The following is a 20,064-nucleotide window of genomic DNA, read 5'->3' as shown; positions in this document are numbered from 1 at the left end:
TTTTGATCGCATCCTGTAAACAATACAATAATAACATAGCCAATACTTTATGTTAATATATGAAAAACATATTAAATGTGCACTGATTAACAATAAAAGTAGCCTAAACTTAAAATGCCTGCTCGAGTGTCTATGCCACTGTAGATGAGCAGAAGAAACCAGTAAGGTCACTGGGTTTGCCTGCTACATGTCCACTCTGTAAACAAGGAAATAAGAGAAACTAACCCATAATGCATGCCGTGCTGGCAAATGGGAGACTGTTGCTAACTTTGGATGATGCTGGACAGTATTTAATGTTAAAAAAATGTTAATTTGATGTTAAATTTCATGGTACAAAACATGTATATTCATCTTTATTTCAGCCATTCGCCCCTCAACCATAAAGAAATACTATTTGTCAAATATGTGGACGAATTGAAATATAAGTCTTACTTCCGTCCTTAACACAGGTTACAGAATACTTTCAGGTGAACAAGGGAAAACAGCAGAATTTCATCAAATATTGTATTATTTACTTAAACAAAAGAAACATGGTATTCAAAATTTTAGAAGGCAAAACTAACCGTGAGTTTATCATGAAACCAGTGACCATTTCATCGCTAACTGAAATAAATATTCATTTTTAGTTTGTTACTCTACAGTTGCCTGAGAAAGTGTTTGATTTATTTAAAAAACACTGGACACATTACATGAGGGGAAAGCTACGGACCTCACAAAATTCATTTAAATGATCTAAACTGTATTGGTTTTTATTCAGTATAATTTGCATTAGTTAGTTCTAAATTCATAAAAAACAACATTGTTTTACTTATGAATTACATTTACAAACAGAAAAAGTTTGGGATCACAGTCAGACCAGAAAACAAATAATCCAGTGCGAGCAGTGATTTGCCGGGCTATTTTTTAAAGGCTTAAATTAGTTTGCCTGCTAACCATGAGCCTGCGGTAAGCTGATCCTTCAAACAGCGAACATGATACCGTCTGGAGGAGGTTCATTAAACTGGAGGGAGCAACAAACCGATCCACTGGTCAACGATACCTGGAAAGAACATCTCATTACACAATTAATCTCCAGACAGCTTTTCACTTCGCACCTTGGAGTGAAAAGGAGCTTGTTGCTCTGACTCGCTCGTTGATTGCGCAGAGGGGATTTCCCCTGGAAATGCTAGAATGTCACGAAACCGGGCGCAGTGACACAGAGCTACTTAAGACAAGGAATAAAGTCACATGACACAAGACAGGTGACTTGGGGTTAGATCATATGAAAAAAAGGTCACTGCAGTACATGGGCACTGAAACAGTGAAGGTATCATGGAGGTTGCAACAGAGATAAAACTCTTCTCCAAAGAGAGACTTACTCGGTTTTTCTTTTATTTTTTCATTTTTTTAAATTTTATTTTGATTATTATTATTTTTCATTTATTTTTCATTTATTTATGTATCATATATTATTATTATTATTATTATATTTTAGTCTCTTCTATTTTATGTCAATTTCTTTTTTTTTTTCCTTCTTAAAAATTAACAAGTTAGTTTCTGGTTTATTAACATTGCACTATTAAAAGCAAAATCAACAGAAACTTTCATCCCTACTTTATACTCTATTTTTCTATGCTGTAGACAATACACTGGAGATAATGCAGTTATTACAATAATCCATTAATCAGCTGACATGAAATGAAGCTGCAACAACTTTGATAGGTTTTTTTTAGAGACCAAACTTAATCAAGAAAAAAAATAACTGATTCATTGACAAAGAAAATAATCATCAGATGCAGTCCTGGGTGTTTCAGTTGGACAAAACCAATAACTACAGTATATATAAAACTTCAAAATTGAGATTTTACATGCTCACAATCTTCGGATATAATCGAATATACCACAGCTAATAAAGCTTTTCAGATATTCACACAATGCATATTTATTTCCTTATATTCATGCTTTATATCTATTCATATATATCCAGTGAATTCAGCTTGAGATCTAATTGAAACCTTTTAAGTTTTAATGAAATCCCCCGTCAGTATTTGTTGAAAATGCAGCCCACATTTACTTTATATCACCTGTGTCTATTGAAAAAAGAGATCTTCCTCTCTGTCTCCTCCTCTCACCCAACAGCGAGGGACGGGGAGACAATCTTTGTCGTTTGTTTGGTGAGTGCCCCCAGTGTGGGCTGAGAGGTAAAGCTAACGCGGTGTGTCAAGCGCAAGGGGAGGGGAAGACGCAGGGGGATAGACCTGTCTGAGAGGATACTGCTATTGAGTTGCAAATGAGCTTGTAATTAGCCCTTACACATTTGCCTGTAGGGAATTAGTGTGTGTGTGTGTGTGTGTGTGTGTGTGTGTGTGTGTGTGTGTGTGTTTGGTAACCCATTTTTCTTTAGAATAGGGGTCGACCGTGATAAGCAGATAATACTAATTACTTCTCCTCCCAATTGCTTGTTAATTGTGCTTGGTGTGGATTTATACAGCAAGGTAATACCCTCCTTTCTACACACACTCACACACACACACACACAGATGCATGCCCCCTGCTTTGCCTGTTGGCAAAATCAACAGGTCATTTTTTTAAGCAGGAGGCTTCTGTTTAAGCCTCTAATTAATTATGCCAAGTGGGGTTCCACCATCTATGGCTGCAGCTATTGAGGCTCTGTGTGTGTGTGTGTGTGTGTGTGTGTGTGTGTGTGTGTGTGTGTGTGTGTGTGTGTGTGTGTGCATTAATTTGTAGCTGCTATAAAGTTTGGAATATTCTCCAGCACTCTTTATAGATAACATGTCATATCAAACCATTAACCATTTTCTTTAGTTGATTAACCGGATTAGAAGCTACGCCAGTACATTTCAGACAAAAAGCAGGGAAGACCAAACGTTACATCACCTCATGTCGCTTGTGCCTCAGTTAAAAATGTACACTTGAACACATCACAAAGACTACAACCAATGGCCAACTAGCATTTAATTCAGCAACAGGCTTTCAGACACCAATTCAACAGCCAAAGATGGCAGAGCAGTGCCAACAGAGGAGGACACAGTAAAATCAGACGCTCACCGACAGCAGCAGCTTTATGTGTATGTACAATTGCACGACTAAATCTCCTGAAATTTGCACTTCAACTCCAAATTCCCCACAACAGGCCAACAAGACTCGTCCCGTGTCAAACGCTCCGATAAAGCCAGCTGAGAACTTCAACTTTCTGTTGCCTGAATTTAGAGGATAAAACCACTGCAAACTGAGCAGCCCTTATCTGCGTGAATTGATTCTCATCAAGTCAGTATCACATTACCATGCTCATTTATATGTTTTCTCACCAGGTGGTCTTCAGTCACTGGTAAACATGAACTGGACTCATGAAAAAGCCTCTGCGGAGTATGAATAATGGAAGCTAAGCATAATATCCACTGGGGTCAACTTCTTGGTGGTAAACATGAAAAGTCTTTTACCTGATGACGATCACCTGGAGTCGAGTCTCTTGCTTTTGGAGAAAAGGCATCGGCTCAGTCGGCCCTTCAGATCTGGTGTGTTGTGTCCTTCAGATGATTCACTACCTGAATTAGGACAAAACACAAACATTGTTACACCTAAACCTCCAAATTTAACCATCCTGCATGCGTTTCAGCTGTGTGAGGGAGGGAACCCAAACACCTCAAGGCAGCCTTGGAGGTAAACTTCACACAAGGCGAGATTTTGTTACAGATTTGTGCAAAACTGCTGGAAATGCTGATTAAACACAATTTTGAGATGATTGCTGTGTCCACTGAGTGACGTTATGCAACTTCTTCTCTTGTGATAATATTCCAAAAGGCATGGCGATGGATGTTCAAAACATCAGCAATAATGGAAAGGCGAGCCCCTTATAGGGAGCATGCACGTATGAGGGATTTCTGGGAGATGACTCAAAACTTTCGGACGATTCGCTCACTTTTGAAGAGTTATGCAATGCAATAACACGTCTTGTAGCGCCTGCTGCATCATGCCCGAGGGAGCCAGTTCCTACCGATAATCGCATAGCTATAGCATCATGTGAAATATAAAAGCGCAAAAAGTGTTTTTCAATTGCAGTTTTCAGAAATAAGGCGTTTTGAATCACCTGAAATATCACCCTATGTGAGCATAAAACTTTTTTTTTGCGCTACACGGACGTATTTTTCAAAATTGACGTGACGTGGTCCAATTATTTTCTATTTGTTTTCTGGAGTTTGATTTTAAAAAACTATGCAGAAATATGCATTACTTTTATTTCAATTATGACTTTGAATAAATGACAACAATGATTGACGATGTTAAGATTTTCTATTTCACAAAGATAAACAGTATAAGATATGATCTATACGACCCCCCCGCCCACCCTTCTACAAACACAAACATAATCCGTTCATCCCATCACCATCTTATCATTTATCCTGTTCTAACGGCTTGAGAGCGCTTAAGCAGATTTTGGTTTAGTCTGCTCTCAAAGTGTTAAACAGATTGGGTCTGGGGGATTTCTTGTAATGAAGGTGAGTGTGTATATATGTGTGTGTGTGTGTGTGTGTGTGTGTGTGTGTGTGTGTGTGTGTGTGTGTGTGTGTGTGTGTGTGTGTGTGTGTGGGTGGTGGTCAGTGGCGCGAAGTGTCTGAAACTTGGAGGGTTAGATTAACTGTGAGCGTGAACTTCACTGAGCTCATTTCTCCCTTCTGTGCTGCAGAGTGTGGCTAACACACACACACACACACACACACACACACACACAATCACACACCCCCCCCTTTCCATGAACCCTCCCCAAACCCACCTGGTATTTTAATCTAGATTAAGGATCTAACACGTATCAAATGATTGCCCACAGCTAATGAAGTAATTCTATACGCTTTCTTTACCCTAAACTCCACTGAACAGCATCTCTGGAGCACATTTGGAAAGCGTCCTCTCTGACTGGTGCTGGAGGGATTAGTGGACTGCCTGACTGAAAATTAACTTCACTCAAATCTGATAATTGATTAATTGCTTAAAGTAATTTATATAGTAAATGTTTGCTAATTTCAGCTGCTCAGATGGGAGAGTTGTCAGCTTTCTGTCTTATTGTAAATTGAACATTTGGGCTCTAGCCTATGTGTGTGTGTGTGTGTGTGTGTGTGTGTGTGTGTATATATATATATATATATATATATACAGTATATAGGAGACTAGATATCTTCTTAGATTCTAAATATTGGTACATTTTAAGTGTTGTCTTTTCCTGTTTCCAAAGACTGCATTAGAGTAAACTGGTGTATTTTCTGAATTTATCTGTTTATTTCTAAATATTGTTTTATATCTCTCATAACACAACCTAATTATTGGGACTCCCAATGATCAGAGATCGTCTGGCAGGCTCATATCTGTATTCTAGACAGATCTGTAGACAGATTTTAAGCCACTTCAACTCATTTTAAACCAGATGATCCTTCACCTGACTGCAACCTTTATGTAAAGCCTCATATTCACTCCAGGGATTAATCTACGTCTGCATTCAGTTTACTGAAGGCTTTAAGTGAAATCTAATATCTTTAACTTTTTTATTATTGCTTTGCTCCACTGTCGCAACAGTCACAAAAATAAATATCCTCTCCTCTCTGATGTGCATATGAAGTGCAATATGTTTGCATTCGAGTTAACAGATGCTGACAGGATCCTTAACCTGATTAATAAGAAAATTATCCTAAGACTGATTAATGAGCCACTGAGATCAGAAGGATTGAATCAGGCCAGCGGATCATTAAATCCTTGTCCTGGAGTTGCTCTGCCGTACATTGATGTCTCGGAGCGTTTTCATTATGTCTTGTTCGAGAGGTCGCTGAGGACAGCCTACGGATGCAGCCATGTCTGTTTTAATTACATGGGTATTAGCTGGTCGGGAATCTCTATCGCTGTGTGTCCCGATGTGTCCTCTCGGCCAAATGTCGAGGGATATGTGATATAGATTTTTATCACAGTGGGAACTGAAATTTAATTGTGGCATCCAACTGTGTGGCAAAGTGGAGTTTTATGTCATTTTTAAAAGTTGAAATTATAATTTCTTGACATTTTTTGAGCAGTTTCTTGGGTTTTATGTGCTGACATTTTTTTTTTCTGAAGCAGCCTCTCACTCCTCAACCCCTCCTGATTCTGGCTCCATCTCTGCCAGATCCATCCTATCATATAATCTATCCTTGCTTGTTTGCTCACTGCAGTCATACTGGCAGTCAATGTATCCTCAGGCTAAGCCAAACAAGCTGATCAGCCAGTCACCTCTGTACACACTACCCCCCACTAAGAGGCTAATGGCCGGGACTTATAATCCTTCTCAAAACAACTACAGAGATGCTAATTGTATCTCGCTATAAATACAGGTTGACTCCTTGTCCTCTTTCTTTATTTGGCTCTCCTCTGGAAAACTGGAGCCACCGTCGCTTCTCTGAAACATTTGACCAAATACTAGGAACGCCTCGGTTACATAAGAGCAGATAGGTGCTGAATAAACTTGCCATTAACACCAAAAAGGAGCGAGCGCACGGAGCGTTACGCACGGTTGGATACATTTCATGCGCCTTGAGAGCACTTCACAGCCTTTTAGGTGAGCTGAAGCAACCGAGATGTTCCCGCTGCCGATGTTCACGCCGGACCAGGTGGCTCGCGTATGCGAGAACTTGGAGGAGACCGGGGACATCGAGCGCCTCGGCAGGTTCCTCTGGTCTCTCCCGGCCGCGGTGCCGGGCTCCGCCGGGGAGGCGCTGAACCGACACGAATCCGTGATGCGCGCCAGGGCGCTGGTCGCCTTCCACGGCGGGAACTTCGAGGCGCTTTACCAGATCCTCCAAAGCCACCGGTTTACGCGCGAGTCGCACGCCAAGCTGCAGGACCTGTGGCTGGACGCGCACTACCGGGAGGCGGAGAGGCTCCGGGGGCGGCCGCTGGGACCCGTGGAGAAGTACCGGATCCGCAAGAAGTTCCCCCTGCCACGCACCATCTGGGACGGCGAGCAGAAGACGCACTGCTTTAAGGTAAACACAAAACGATGCGTGTTGTAGTGTTGGAATATAACTCACTCACTCACTGCTGGTGACAGCGGGATACCGGCGCAACCCACGTGCTCCCTCGTCTTTGGGCGAAAATGTTAATAATCATGATTTTAGTTCGCAATGGAAAGTCTTGTAAAAGTGATTTTTAACCTGCAGCTCACGCAGCGTGGTCTTTGAGCTCTTAAGATGATAATGTTTAGAGCTGCGGTTATCCTTCTGCCGTACACGACTTTAGGCATGGTGGCCTCATGCAAGATCAGAGATGATATCTAATCAGGACAATAATTTGTGACCAAGACATCCATGCATAACACAACAAAGTCTGAACTAGGAGAAAAATGGTTACAACCTATAAAAATGCTCATATTGGTAGTTTTTGCACTGGTTCTTGTCGATTCTTGATCATTCTCATACTTCTCATGTAGCTTACACTATATTTTTAAATAACACAACACATGATTAACTCAGGAAACAATCATGAGCTCAGGACTTTAATGCACACTAACATGCATGTTGCACCTGATATGCACATACATTTTTATTTTCTTTTACTTTTTTTTACTTTCTTTTACTTATTTTATTTACCTGTATGTTTGATATGTTCTTATTTTATCTGGTGCCACCTACTGTAGTGTGACAGCATCACTTCAGCATCATTTTATCTCTTTATTTTCTATTTTCTTTGCTGCAAAATTTACTCTTTTTTTTTTGCAGCTGCAGAGGCCAGATTCCACACAGACGCCATGAAAGTTTAATCTTTAGTTAGCAGCTACTTCTTGCAAATATTGACGCCACTTTAACTGGATATAAACTTAGACATTCAAGAGTCTAAAGAGACATCTATCTGCTATCCAGGAGCAAATATATTAACAGCGATTCATGGTTAAAAAGCACCAGGCTCAGTGCATCACCTGCAGATGGCTGCTGCATCTTGAGCACCATCATATGAACAAAAAAAAAAAAAAAAATACAGAAACAGTTTGAGTTTTGGTGTCAAGAGCTAATTAGCAGCCCTTTGGGAGCAGATAAACTGTGCTTTTCCACTTAAATTTACTATAGCACTTTTTAAATTTTTTACAAATGTGTCAAATTGCACAAGAGAGGACAAAGCTGAAAGTATTCAAAGATTTACTCAGTAAAACAGTGAATGCAGCTCGTCTCCTGAGTGTGTGATCTCCCTCATGTGGCAGGGTGAAGTATTGTTCATAGTTAATCTTTAATTCCAAACCTCAGCAGGACAGTCTCTCCTGCAGCCTATTAAGCCCCTTAACATGATCCAATTTAGTGGCTATAAATTATACTTGATTGTAATCATGTGCTGTTATTCATAAATCCAGTGTAATAAGATTATACTGAGCATCATATGAGAGTGATAAGATTATTGTGGTTTTAATAGGATGATATAAAAAAAAAAAACAGATGGTGTTTTTTCAAATTGCTGTTCCATGATAACGACTGTGTATTGTTTACATTGCAGAAGATGACATTATGATAAATCCATTGTGTTGTTTGTGTTCTCCAGGAAAGAACTCGCAGTTTGTTGAGAGAGTGGTACCTCCAAGACCCCTACCCCAACCCGTCCAGGAAACGCCACCTGGCCCAGGCCACGGGACTCACGCCCACACAGGTCGGCAACTGGTTCAAGAACCGGCGCCAGAGAGACCGCGCCGCGTCCGCAAAGAACAGGTACGTCAGTGCAGATAATGAATAAAAATAATGGCAACTCAACATTTGCTGTCTATACAAGTTATAGATTCAATTTACAAACATTGTCCAAGAGGAAGACTCAACTGGCCTTCAGTAACTTAGTTTACGATCTGTTAAAAGATATTATGAGACAAAGCAAGAACAGGGTTCCTGCAGATGAGGGCATAGATTTAAGATTTTTTAAGACTTTTTATTGGCACTCAGAATTAAATCAAAGACCAAGGTTTTCTGGGCCCATTTTGTGTTATTTACTCAGCTTTTAAAAAATCCTACTTCCCATGTCTGAGCATTTTTAAGAATTTTGAAAGATTAACTTAAGTCATTTTAAAACTCAAAAACCTGAGCAGATTTATTTGATTTCTAACCCTAACCCAAAAATAGGGGAAGAAGGCAAAAGACAATTTAACAAGAAATTACCCAAACATTTGTGAGAAATTTGGAAAACGTTACAAGAAAATGACCTGAAAATAAGAAAGAAAAAACAAGACAATTACATCAATAAAGTGATAAAAATAAAAATAATTAACATTTTTTTCTGTAGTGTAATTTTTCACTATTTTTTGATCAAATCTAACATTCTCCGTGCAGCTTATTTTCAAGTCAGTTGCTCACTGCTTTGTTCCCATGTTGTCCCATGTATCCAGGACCCCACTCTCATCTTTCTCATCTCTCCCTCTACCCAGAATGCAGCAGGATCCCTCCCTCATGCCCTCAGAGAGCTCACCTGACGGCTCCCTTCAGGAGCGCCGCCATCACCCCCACTTGTTGCCTCCGTCCCCTCGTCACCTGGGCAGCCCGGAGGCCAGCGACTGCAGCACAGAGAACGAGCGCAGAGGGACGGGGGCCTCCACCCCGGAGATCTCCGTCAGCAGCGACAGCGAGTTCGAGTCCTGAGACTCTTTTCACGGGCTCGTTCCCTGCAGACATGAGAACAGAGTCTGTCAGTAAAGACACTTGAACTGGCTGTGGACACACTGGAGGTGTTCTTAGTGGGAGGAAGAGGAGGCCACTCGATGTGGCTGTGAGTGGACATTGAACGGCGATGATATGCAAAAACAACATGCACTTAAAAAAAGCACCATGGCACGTGACCTCGACTGTTATATGAAGTAGTTTACTGCCGACCATGGTCTTTAGATAATGTGAATATTTTAAGTTTTGATACTGGCTTCAGTAAATACTTTTGGATAGATCATTTTCTAATAGTCATTCTCTCAGCTGCAGAATTCAGTTGTATTGAAACTGTGAGGACACAATGAACAATGCCTTGAGTAGGCTATTATTACACGTGACTATACTTACATGCACATTAATAACTTGATTATCTTCAGATTATGGCTATAATAACAACATGTAAACAATTGTAATGATCTTATTGCAAACATAAAATTAATTTATTATAAGCATGATAAGATTTTTGCAAAGAAATTGAAAGGATAAACAAAATTAGATCAAATGTTTATGGCAATTAAGACCTTTTAAATTGAAATTTAAGTCTATTTACTGGCGGTTAAGGCTTAATATTTATTTATTAGATTTTTTAATGAACCTGTGGACACCCTGATTTATTTGATTTGAATCACATAAATGTTTAAATATATATTCATTACCTAAAAAAAAAATCTATACAGCACAATATCATTATACGTTTGCATGGCAATATCCTATTGATACACGGATGCCAAGTATCGGCACAGACTACAAGACAAATAAAATGAACATGCTTCTGGCTGCAGTGAGATAAACATACTGGAAACTTCTTCTCATGACACTTTTATTAGCTAAAACTGATCTTGAAGTTTACCACTGGACACAAAATTTGCAGCTGAAAAAAGGTAATAAATTACTATTTATAGAAATATATGACATCACAATACTCAGGATCTCGCATAACATTTAAAAACGCAATAATATTGTATTGTGTCTTACATATTGTGATAATATTATATCCTGGGGCCTCTGGTGTTATTCAGGGTGATCAATTTATAATGTGCATGTAACTGTGACTGAACAATAAACCACATTTCACTGCCTTAAAAAGGAAGTAAGGGCATCACTCTTTAACAATGCAAGAACTAACAATAACATACTTTTAGACAAACTTTATGTAACTAATGATGCAAATGTGCTGCTTAAAATGCAAAGCATTTTATTTCTGTGTTTTACTTGTTCATTTCTCTTTTGGTTACTGTTTGAAATGAGTAGGGCTTTTGTTTTTTTTAGACGCTCCTGAGCTGCTCTGATGTTGAATTCCCGCAGGAGCTAAAAACAGAAAAGATTAGACAGCGAGAATGTAAAGCACTGATCGGTCTTAACTCAATGTGCCTATTACATTTGAGGACAGTGAGACCTGGTCGGATATGAATGTGTCCTCATGTCTCAACGACACTTAAAAGGTCTGCTGTTTGCTGTCTTTCTTACAACCATCAGTTCTCATCACACATCACTGCATTTCAATGAAAAGATGTATTTTGTTAATGTTTTATGTAAATAAATGAACCTATTTTTATCCAAAGCTACACTGACTCACATTATTTATAAGTTCAAAGTTGTATTGATGATGTTTATCAATGAATCAAGGGTCACATACAGTCCATACAGTACAATATTGTCTTCCCTTTCACTTGAAAACTGAAAAAAGTGCTACTAATGACATTAATGAGGGCTCACATTAGCTGTTGCTAAGTTACATCAGTTATTTCAATGCAGAGCAGCAATTAAACCACAAATGACAAGTCAGAATATCTGCACTTAAATTCCAGTCTTAACTTGCCATATATAGTTGATTTAAACCACACATGAGCAAATATGTTATTATTAAACACGCAAACGATGAAAATATTAACACCTGGTGAACGTAAGTCCAATATTCACCTTCACTTAAGCCATTTTTAGCCTCCTAAGGAAAATATTTAGCTCCTGAAAACGCCACCAGATAACTTATCATAGGCAGTTTGTTGTAGATTAGGTAATATAGACAGGGACAATTATATTATCGGACTTTAGCACAAACGTACGTTTATTTCTTAATCGCAGTTTTCGCGTTTAAAACGTTTGCACTGATAATTAGCATAACCGTCAAGTAGCCTAACTAGCATGTTTTTCTGAAGCTAAATACAAGAAAACAAACTTTTAAAATAATACTTACCGAGGTTTTGAGGACATTTCCAGGTTCCCCGGGTTCTCAAATATATTAATCTAACCAGCTTGAATAAAATAAAGTTTCGGCCGCATGACGGAGAGGACTTTTAGCACTGCTAACAACTGCGTATCAGTGCGACTGAGCAGTAAAAACAAAGATGGAGGCCGGAAATGACATACCTTCTTGCTCATTTTTTTTTATCGTTGTTGTTTTTTTGTAGTCCAGTTTTCATTAACGGGAGGAAATAAATCGGCAGAAAGGACGCTATTCAGTGTCTCTTTAGGGATCAATTTTTATGAAACACTAAACTTTATTCAGTAAAGTAATAAAGATGCTTAAATAAGCTAACAATAAAAGTTACAATTTTATTTGATCCAAGCAGATGCCTGTTTCAAATCTATAAGATCATCTGCAATTTGGGAAATGACTTTAAAACCGGAGTTAGGGTTGATACATTTTAAGATTGATTTTTATTTTTATTTTTAATTTTTTGTAATTCTATATTAAACCCAGAATAATAAGGGAGTCCTGGCTAAGAAAGCAGCATAAATAATTTCACATAACGACCAAATAGACTGAAAACACAAATTTGACATATGTTTCTTTGGTTTTATTAATTCATTTTAGAAAGTAGCCTTATAATATTAAGAAAAAATAATATTTATTATAAAACATTAATGACCAACTGTGGTCAAATAGCCTTCCATTGAAATTATATTACTGCTGTTTTTCTTGAATTTATTCAAAATTCAAAAACTTAAACGTGCATGGGAAAAAAAGATGTTTGTTTTTTAAAAAAGCAAATTTCTTAAAATGAATGACTCTAAATGTCATGCATAGAAATATATACATAAAACAAGATAAAGTGATAAACTAATTTGTTTTATAATTACATCAAAACAAAATAAAAGAAAATAAGCATATATTGAATGAATAAGAATGAATAAATAAATAAATTGTGAGTTGAATATATATTTAAGTTTGATCCAATTGTCAATGTAAGTGACAACTAACCATGTAAGTGTGAACTTCTTCCTACTTAAACATGTAAATATAAATAATGCTTATTCATGTTATTTTTTAAGAATTTGTGTATTGAGATTTTGCTTTAAGGTTACTGATCATTTATTTTATTTTTATTTTATTGTATTTACCTATTTATTTTATTAAAGAAATATGAAAACTATAAAGGCATACCATATACAGTCAGCAGAATGGCTTAGAATGTATTCATCTTGACTTTTAAATGTGTAAATTTCCCAAAAAAGGCACACAAGTTTGGTGGTATAATTGACAAGTATTATCACTTCTTCTATTAAATAGCGACAGTTAACATGTCTCACCAGAAGTGGGCAGAGTAGAGACATCTAAAAAACAAAATTTAATAGACTAAATGTTCCTCTTTTTTGTTGCAAAACGAGGAGGAAGTGAAGTGTCAAAAGTTATTTTTAAAAAACGGTTCATTTAAAAGAGCACTACTTGATTGCATCAAACAAGCGAAATGTTGACCTTCCTCCTCCCCGGCCCCAGAAAGTGGGCGTCCTCACAGTCAGACGTCCCGCCCATGCTGGAAGGAGTAGCAAGAAGACTTCTGCTTACCTGTCAGTTGTAATAACTGCCAAATTCATGTGTTAAATCTTGAATTGGGGATTTGTAAGTCAGACCCCTGTCCTGACAGGAGGAAGCATCGAGAGCTGAAGCATGGACAGCCAGGGGAGAAAAGTGGTGGTCTGTGACAATGGGACAGGGGTAAGTCACACAGTGTCTTTATTGTGTCATACAGTAGCAGTAGTTTCTGTCCTTTTTTTCTAGTATTCAGGGTGTTATCTTTAACATGTTACACTGTTTTTTTAATGCAAACTTACACCAGCTGTGTTAAACATCTATTTTATTTTAAAGTTATTGCTATAAGGAGTTAACCTCTGAATCATGGTTTAACATCTGAAGGGTGTGAATGTGTGTGTGTGTGTGTGTGTGTGTGTGTGTGTGTGTGTGTGTGTGCATACTGCAGCCTGATTCCACATCTGCCTGGACTTGTCACTCTGTCTCTACTGTGCACACACACACAGCCATAAATGGTCGCGATGCTTTAAACTGAGCAACAATTGGGTGAAAAGCAGGAAGACAGATTTGAGTCAGTGAGTGGCTCTTCGGTTCTGTATTTTGCCATGTAAACATTGATATCCGGGCGCTGCAGATTAGACAAATGTGAGTTATGGACTGTACCTGCGGTCAGAAACTGGCCTGCGTCCTGCGCTCTGCCTCTGACTGGAATGTATTGATCCCTCCAGGCTAAGGAATGTGTCTATGGTCACAGAGACAAGTTGAGACACTACAGACACACAGGGGTGAAGGAGGAAAGCAGGAAACGAGAAAAAAGGGTTTAAAAAAAGAAAAAAGTATGTGCACATGTAAGCACCTCAGACCTGCAAACTCTTGCATGAAATGTAACTGAACCCAAGAAAATGACACTTTATTTATATGCTTGTTTTCTTCTTTTTTAAATCGTTTTTTCTTGTTTTTTTATGTATTATTATTTTATTGTATTTATTTTAAAGTATATTTATGTCCATTATTTTTGTTACTTTTTTATTTTTATCCAATATCCAACCTTATATCATTGCTTTGTTGATTTTGTATTTGGTCATATGTATGCACTTAATGGTGTTTAAAGGGTTAAAAAAAGACGCTATGAGGTGAAGTCATGACGGGCAGAGAGGCTGTTGCAGAAAAGTACTGCAACAGCATTTATTTCCACATGCTCGCCACAAAACTATTCGTCATGCTTTTAAAAATGTAATGAAATAGCGATTTAATTGTCTGATAAATAATCAGGCAAATGCATCATGATAATACACTCTGGGGCAGTTTCATGGATACAGATTAAACCCGGCGCCAGATTAAAAGTGAATGGGACAGATTTATGAACGGAAATGATCCATTACAAAAGCATTTACTGCAGCGGTAAATTTAATGTGCTGCGTCGATTCAGGGATACACAAAACAAAAACGAGAACTTTGCTCAAACACGGTTCACTTCCACATCCTTCCCCAGTTTGTCAAGTGTGGTTTCGCTGGATCCAACTTCCCCGACCACATCTTCCCCGCCATGGTGGGCCGACCAATCATACGATCGACCACCAAAGTGGGCAACATTGAGATAAAGGTGAGATTAATTTCAAAATAAAAGGCTCTTTAACTGCACCTGAAATAAAGTCTGTCAGTATTCAGGTTGTGATCATGGACAATTAAACAGAACAAAACAAAACACTTATAAATGTTTCTTCTTTAATGTCTTGCTTTGCATATTTCCCCCAAAGATAAACTGATTTTGACTTAAGATAAAACAACAACATGCTAATAAAAGGGATGAAAAACTAGACCTTATAAAGTGCCTCTCCCTAGGCAATAATTATATCACCTCACATCTCCCTGAATATTTAAATACGCTCAGAATTCAAGGAGGGGCACTGCACACAAAAAATAAATTGTGAAAAATTATTTTTTGGCGTAATTTCATAAAGCACAGCAGTTGAAGCTCTTAGGACACCAGAGCCTTCTTTTTTGTAAAATTACATACCTACCCCTTCAAATCACTATACGGGGTGTCTGCATGGCCTTGAAAGTCTTAAAATGATTTGTATTTTTTAAATAAGTATTAGGCCTCATTGGTAATTAGTCTTTGATTTGAATTTGACAGGTCTTGCTTGCTAAAAAAGTTTATTATTATTTCATTTATCCATCTTGTGATGTCTTTTTGTCAATACTATTCAAGCTCTGCTGCGTGAAAAAGTGTGAATGTTATTCATCTTTAAACCTACCACTGAACCTTTTACTTTACTTTGAACTTATCTGTTGGCAAAATATTGATTAACCTATTTTTTTCCTTTATACATAATTACAATAACTGAATAAGAAAAGTATGATTTTGTCAAGATTCAGAATTAAATTTAATTAATAATTATCCTGAAAAGCTCTTAAAAACCATTACATTTAAGTTTCCAAAACCTGCAAACAATTGTTATTATTCTTTGATCATATATTACCAGATTTAAATACTATACTTTGATAAAGTTCTTGTATTTAGACAATAATAAAAACTGATGTAAACACTGCTCAAATTGCGGTATTGTATAGAGTATTGTTTCGGTGTCGGTGTCAAAATTAAGATAATTTATTGAGACTGAATTTTTTAGAAACAGTTCCTGCTCCTTATCTTATTTAGAGGCCGAAACAGAACACACTTGTAGCATCACTAAAAAATAGAAAAATAATAAATAAAAAAGAGAAGGGCTTAGCTTTTCCTAATGCTGTTTTTATAATAAACTGACACTTCATGGAAAGATCACCTTTTATCTGTGCTGAACTTCGCTGCTCTTTCCAACCAGGACCTGATGGTGGGCGATGAGGCCAGCGAATGCCGCTCAATGCTGGAGATCACCTATCCCATGGAGAACGGCATGGTGCGCTCCTGGGACGACATGCTCCACCTGTGGGACTACACCTTCGGCCCCGACCGCCTGGACATCAACCCATCAGAATGCAAGGTAGAGCACAGCAGATGCACGACAACCCTTCAAAATAAAGCCCATTAACATACAGTATAACTGATAATGTCACATAAAGTAACTAAACTAATTCTTAAAATGCAGCATTCTATACCATACGTGGAAAAACCCTCATAATGAGCTTTTGTGGTTAATTTTTTTACTTTGTCAAGATCCTGCTGACTGAACCGCCCATGAATCCCACCAAAAACCGTGAGAAGATCGCAGAGGTCATGTTTGAGAAGTACCAGTTTCACGGCATCTATGTGGCCATTCAGGCTGTGCTCACTCTGTACGCACAGGGTAAGGCATTAAAATTAATTAAAATTAATATGTAAAGGTCAAAATCTTTAGTTTTTGTTACTGCAAGCACATTGTAATAAAGGTTTGTTTTGGTGCTTAAGGAAATATTTAATAAAATATTCTTTTTGGGAATCGATGCCGTCCACAGGTCTGCTGACTGGTGTGGTCCTCGACTCGGGGGATGGTGTCACCCACATCTGTCCGGTGTACGAGGGCTTTTCTTTACCCCACCTCACACGCAGGCTGGACATCGCAGGACGTGACATCACACGCTATCTCATTAAGGTGAGCTGGGGGACGCTCAATTCAACTTTTGGGAAGCAATGTCTGAATATGTCACGTGAAAAACTTGAATATTAAGAAAACACCAAAGGTCCGAATCAGGCTGCAAACTCCAGGGCTGCAAAATAAAGCAAAAACCGAAGAGTAACAAAACTGCAGTTCCTCTAACGACCACTTGAGGCTGACGCAAAAAGTGAGTCAGTGCCCAAAGACGCTCATGTCAAAATCAAGCCCTCAGGTGAAGCGCTGAGGTAATTTTACTCTTACAAGAGTAGAATTAAAAAGACCCGGTTTGCACGTGATGCTACACGGTGATTATGGCCGGTATTTATTTTTTGAAAATATGCCAAAAACACTCACCATTTATCTTCCCGCCATCAGCTCCTGCTTCTCCGCGGCTACGCCTTCAACCACACGGCCGACTTCGAGACTGTGCGAATGTTGAAGGAGAAGCTCTGCTACGTCGGGTACAACATCGAGCAGGAGCGGCGTCTGGCTGAGGAGACCACGTACCTGGTGGAGTCGTTCACGGTACGTTAAAGAACAGAAAAACATTTTTAGTTTTACTCTACGTGAATAACTAAACTTAAAATAAGCCGTTCAACTCCTCAAACCCCAAATAACTCCTTTAGGGTTCATACACACTTTTACCTAAACATTTCCATGACCTATATTCTCTAAAATGACCGCTACTGTTATCGATTTTGTGATTTATCAATTATCTAATTGGGTCTTTTTCATTATTATATGATAGCGTTTTAAAATATGCATTAGAAATTTAGAAAATTATACTGACATATGCGCTTTTATAATTTTGGCTCTTCTTGTTTAATATCTCTTTTATATATTTTTTTATTTCTTTTATTTGTTTTCCACCTGTTCTGCAACAAGCGCTATGGTATACATGTGTTGTGTAATTATTTTATTTTATTTTATTTGTGTATGTGTATATATGTGTATGTATATGTATGTATTTGTGTATTTGTATGAGATTATATGAGTATTTATATACAGGTTTCTCACACATTGTATGTAAAGCACTGTATGAAAGGTGCTATACAAATAAAGCTTATATATGCTTATTTAAAGCTTAAATATAATTTTTCTCAGTTGATCTTTACTGAACCCCGTATATTTCCAAATTTCCATAATTTTTCCACAGCTTTCTGGGTATATTTGAGTTTCCAAAAAACTGGAAACTGCTATTAGTAAATTTTACAAAACTAAAACTGGCTCCTCTGTCTGGTGCAGCTCCCTGACGGCCGGCAGGTGAAGGTGGGTGGAGAGAGATTCGGGGCCCCTGAAGCTCTCTTCCAGCCTCACCTCATCAACGTGGAGGGGGTCGGAGTGGCCGAGCTGCTGTTTAACACCATCCAGGCTGCAGACATCGACCTCAGGTCTGAGTCTCCTCGCCGCTGTCTGCACTGACGCACCGACAGAAGACAAACAAAGCGCGTCATTTTCCATCTGTTTTTTTTTCTGTGCAGGGCAGAATTCTATAAACACATCGTCCTGTCCGGAGGGACCACCATGTACCCCGGACTTCCATCCAGACTAGAGCGGGAGATCAAGCAGCTCTACCTGGAGAGGGTGCTGGACGGAGACACTCAGAAACTATCAGTAAGAACTTTAATATCCTCTAAAAATATGTTTGCATTACTGGAGGAAGATGCTGGTGTTACAATTATTTCTTTACATATTTGCAATTAAAGATTATTTTTATTGTCATTTCTGCTTACACAGAATGAAAATACTGTTCGTCACCAGCTCCTTTTGGTGCATTTTAAGAGACTTTTCGTGCATTAAAAAAGGCAGTAATAAATATTCTAAAAACAAATACCAATGCAATAAAACAAGCAATATCAAAACTTGTGATAATGATTATGTGTGATATATTATGTGATTATCCCCAAGTTTCCATTTGTCAGCAATAATTTGTTCTTGTGTACTAAAGTTGGACTATTATATTGTGAATTATTACAATTTTATAACCAGGAACATTTTTTGTTTTTGTAAATCCATCCCAATTATAGGTTTATTTTGTTATGTACGCTGCAAAAACATTTATGTTGAGAATATGTTTGGATTATTGTGATGGTTAGTTTTTGCAGATGTTTTGCAGTTTTATCTGGTGCTCTAACAGATACGGAGCATAAATGTAAAAAAAAAAAGGGCAGGTGTGTAAATGTAGAGAGAGCGGTGTGTGTCAGTGATGATGTTTTCTTCTTCACCTGTGCAGAAGTTTAAGATCCGCATCGAGGACCCTCCCCGGCGTAAACACATGGTGTTCCTGGGCGGCGCCGTGCTGGCCAACATCATGAAGGACAAGGACTCCTTCTGGCTGAGCCGCGACGAGTACCAGGAGAAAGGTCTGGGAGTGCTGCAGAAACTGGGAGGAGGAGTCAGATAAAAACAAAACTTGTAAAGGGAAACCCAAATATTTCAATTTTAAAAAATATCAACATCTCACCTCTCGTAGCCTGGCACGCTGGATGAAAAGCTCGATGTTCTTCACAGAAAATGGCGCCTTTTTATTCCTGCTAGAGCTGAAAAAAGTTTTAGATTAATCAATTAGGCGACTGAAGAAAAAAATTAATAATCTAATATCAAAATAGATTAATAAAGCTTTTCTCTATCATTGTAAAGTGAACGTATTTGCGTTTTGGATTTTTTTTTTACATTTTATAGACAAAACAATTACTTGAGTCTTTGCAAAAGTACTTAACAGATTAATTGCTTTTATAATATTTTTTTTTTGCAGCTTTAATTCATGCTGAGGTGACTTTTTATAAAGAACATCATATTTAAGTATCCATTCATTTTCTTGTTACTTCCAAAACAACTGATCAGAATTATTATTAGCATTATTTTACCACAAACAGTCCAGCTCCATATTGTGTTTTTATGAAAGATGACTGGAAATAATGAGAAAGTTATGCTGGAAACTTCACTGACTGATGTAGAATATGTGAAATGTTTAAAACGGTAAATAAAGATTATAAAGACGACAAATTCTCTGTCTGCATTTTTTAAACATTTCTGCAAAATCAGTCATAACATTTAGTCT

At 38.0% G+C, this 20,064-nt stretch overlaps 2 protein-coding genes across 2 annotated transcripts; both read left to right on the top strand.

Moving 5' to 3' along the window:
* Nucleotides 1–6,374: 6,374 nt before the first annotated feature.
* On the top strand, nt 6,375–11,238 carry six7 (SIX homeobox 7). Its single transcript, XM_042512569.2, has 3 exons — nt 6,375–6,998; nt 8,539–8,702; nt 9,407–11,238. Exons 1-3 carry the CDS (start codon nt 6,591–6,593, stop codon nt 9,615–9,617), a joined length of 783 nt encoding a protein of 260 aa, XP_042368503.1. The 5' UTR covers nt 6,375–6,590; the 3' UTR covers nt 9,618–11,238.
* Nucleotides 11,239–13,421: 2,183 nt separating this feature from the next.
* LOC121962339 (actin-related protein 2) lies at nt 13,422–20,009 on the top strand. The gene is made up of 9 exons (XM_042512579.2): nt 13,422–13,614; nt 14,921–15,031; nt 16,254–16,412; nt 16,586–16,715; nt 16,864–17,000; nt 17,379–17,528; nt 18,249–18,394; nt 18,485–18,617; nt 19,237–20,009. Exons 1-9 carry the CDS (start codon nt 13,567–13,569, stop codon nt 19,405–19,407), a joined length of 1,185 nt encoding a protein of 394 aa, XP_042368513.1. The 5' UTR covers nt 13,422–13,566; the 3' UTR covers nt 19,408–20,009.
* Nucleotides 20,010–20,064: the final 55 nt, after the last annotated feature.

The sequence above is a fragment of the Plectropomus leopardus genome, chromosome 23 (assembly GCF_026936395.1).
Source record: "Plectropomus leopardus strain MGB_pleo_1.0 chromosome 23, ASM2693639v1, whole genome shotgun sequence".
Lineage (NCBI taxonomy): Eukaryota > Metazoa > Chordata > Actinopteri > Perciformes > Serranidae > Plectropomus > Plectropomus leopardus.
This window is presented reverse-complemented; position numbering and strand designations above follow the sequence as displayed.

Coding starts and splice junctions, on each gene's coding strand:
- six7 (XM_042512569.2), top strand. CDS start 6,591: ATGTTCCCGCTGCCGATGTTCACGCCGGACCAGGTGGCTCGCGTATGC. Junction 6,999..8,538: donor AGAAGACGCACTGCTTTAAG/GTAAACACAAAA, acceptor TGTGTTCTCCAG/GAAAGAACTCGCAGTTTGTT. Junction 8,703..9,406: donor GCCGCGTCCGCAAAGAACAG/GTACGTCAGTGC, acceptor CCCTCTACCCAG/AATGCAGCAGGATCCCTCCC.
- LOC121962339 (XM_042512579.2), top strand. CDS start 13,567: ATGGACAGCCAGGGGAGAAAAGTGGTGGTCTGTGACAATGGGACAGGG. Junction 16,716..16,863: donor GCTCACTCTGTACGCACAGG/GTAAGGCATTAA, acceptor TGCCGTCCACAG/GTCTGCTGACTGGTGTGGTC. Junction 18,618..19,236: donor GAGACACTCAGAAACTATCA/GTAAGAACTTTA, acceptor TCACCTGTGCAG/AAGTTTAAGATCCGCATCGA.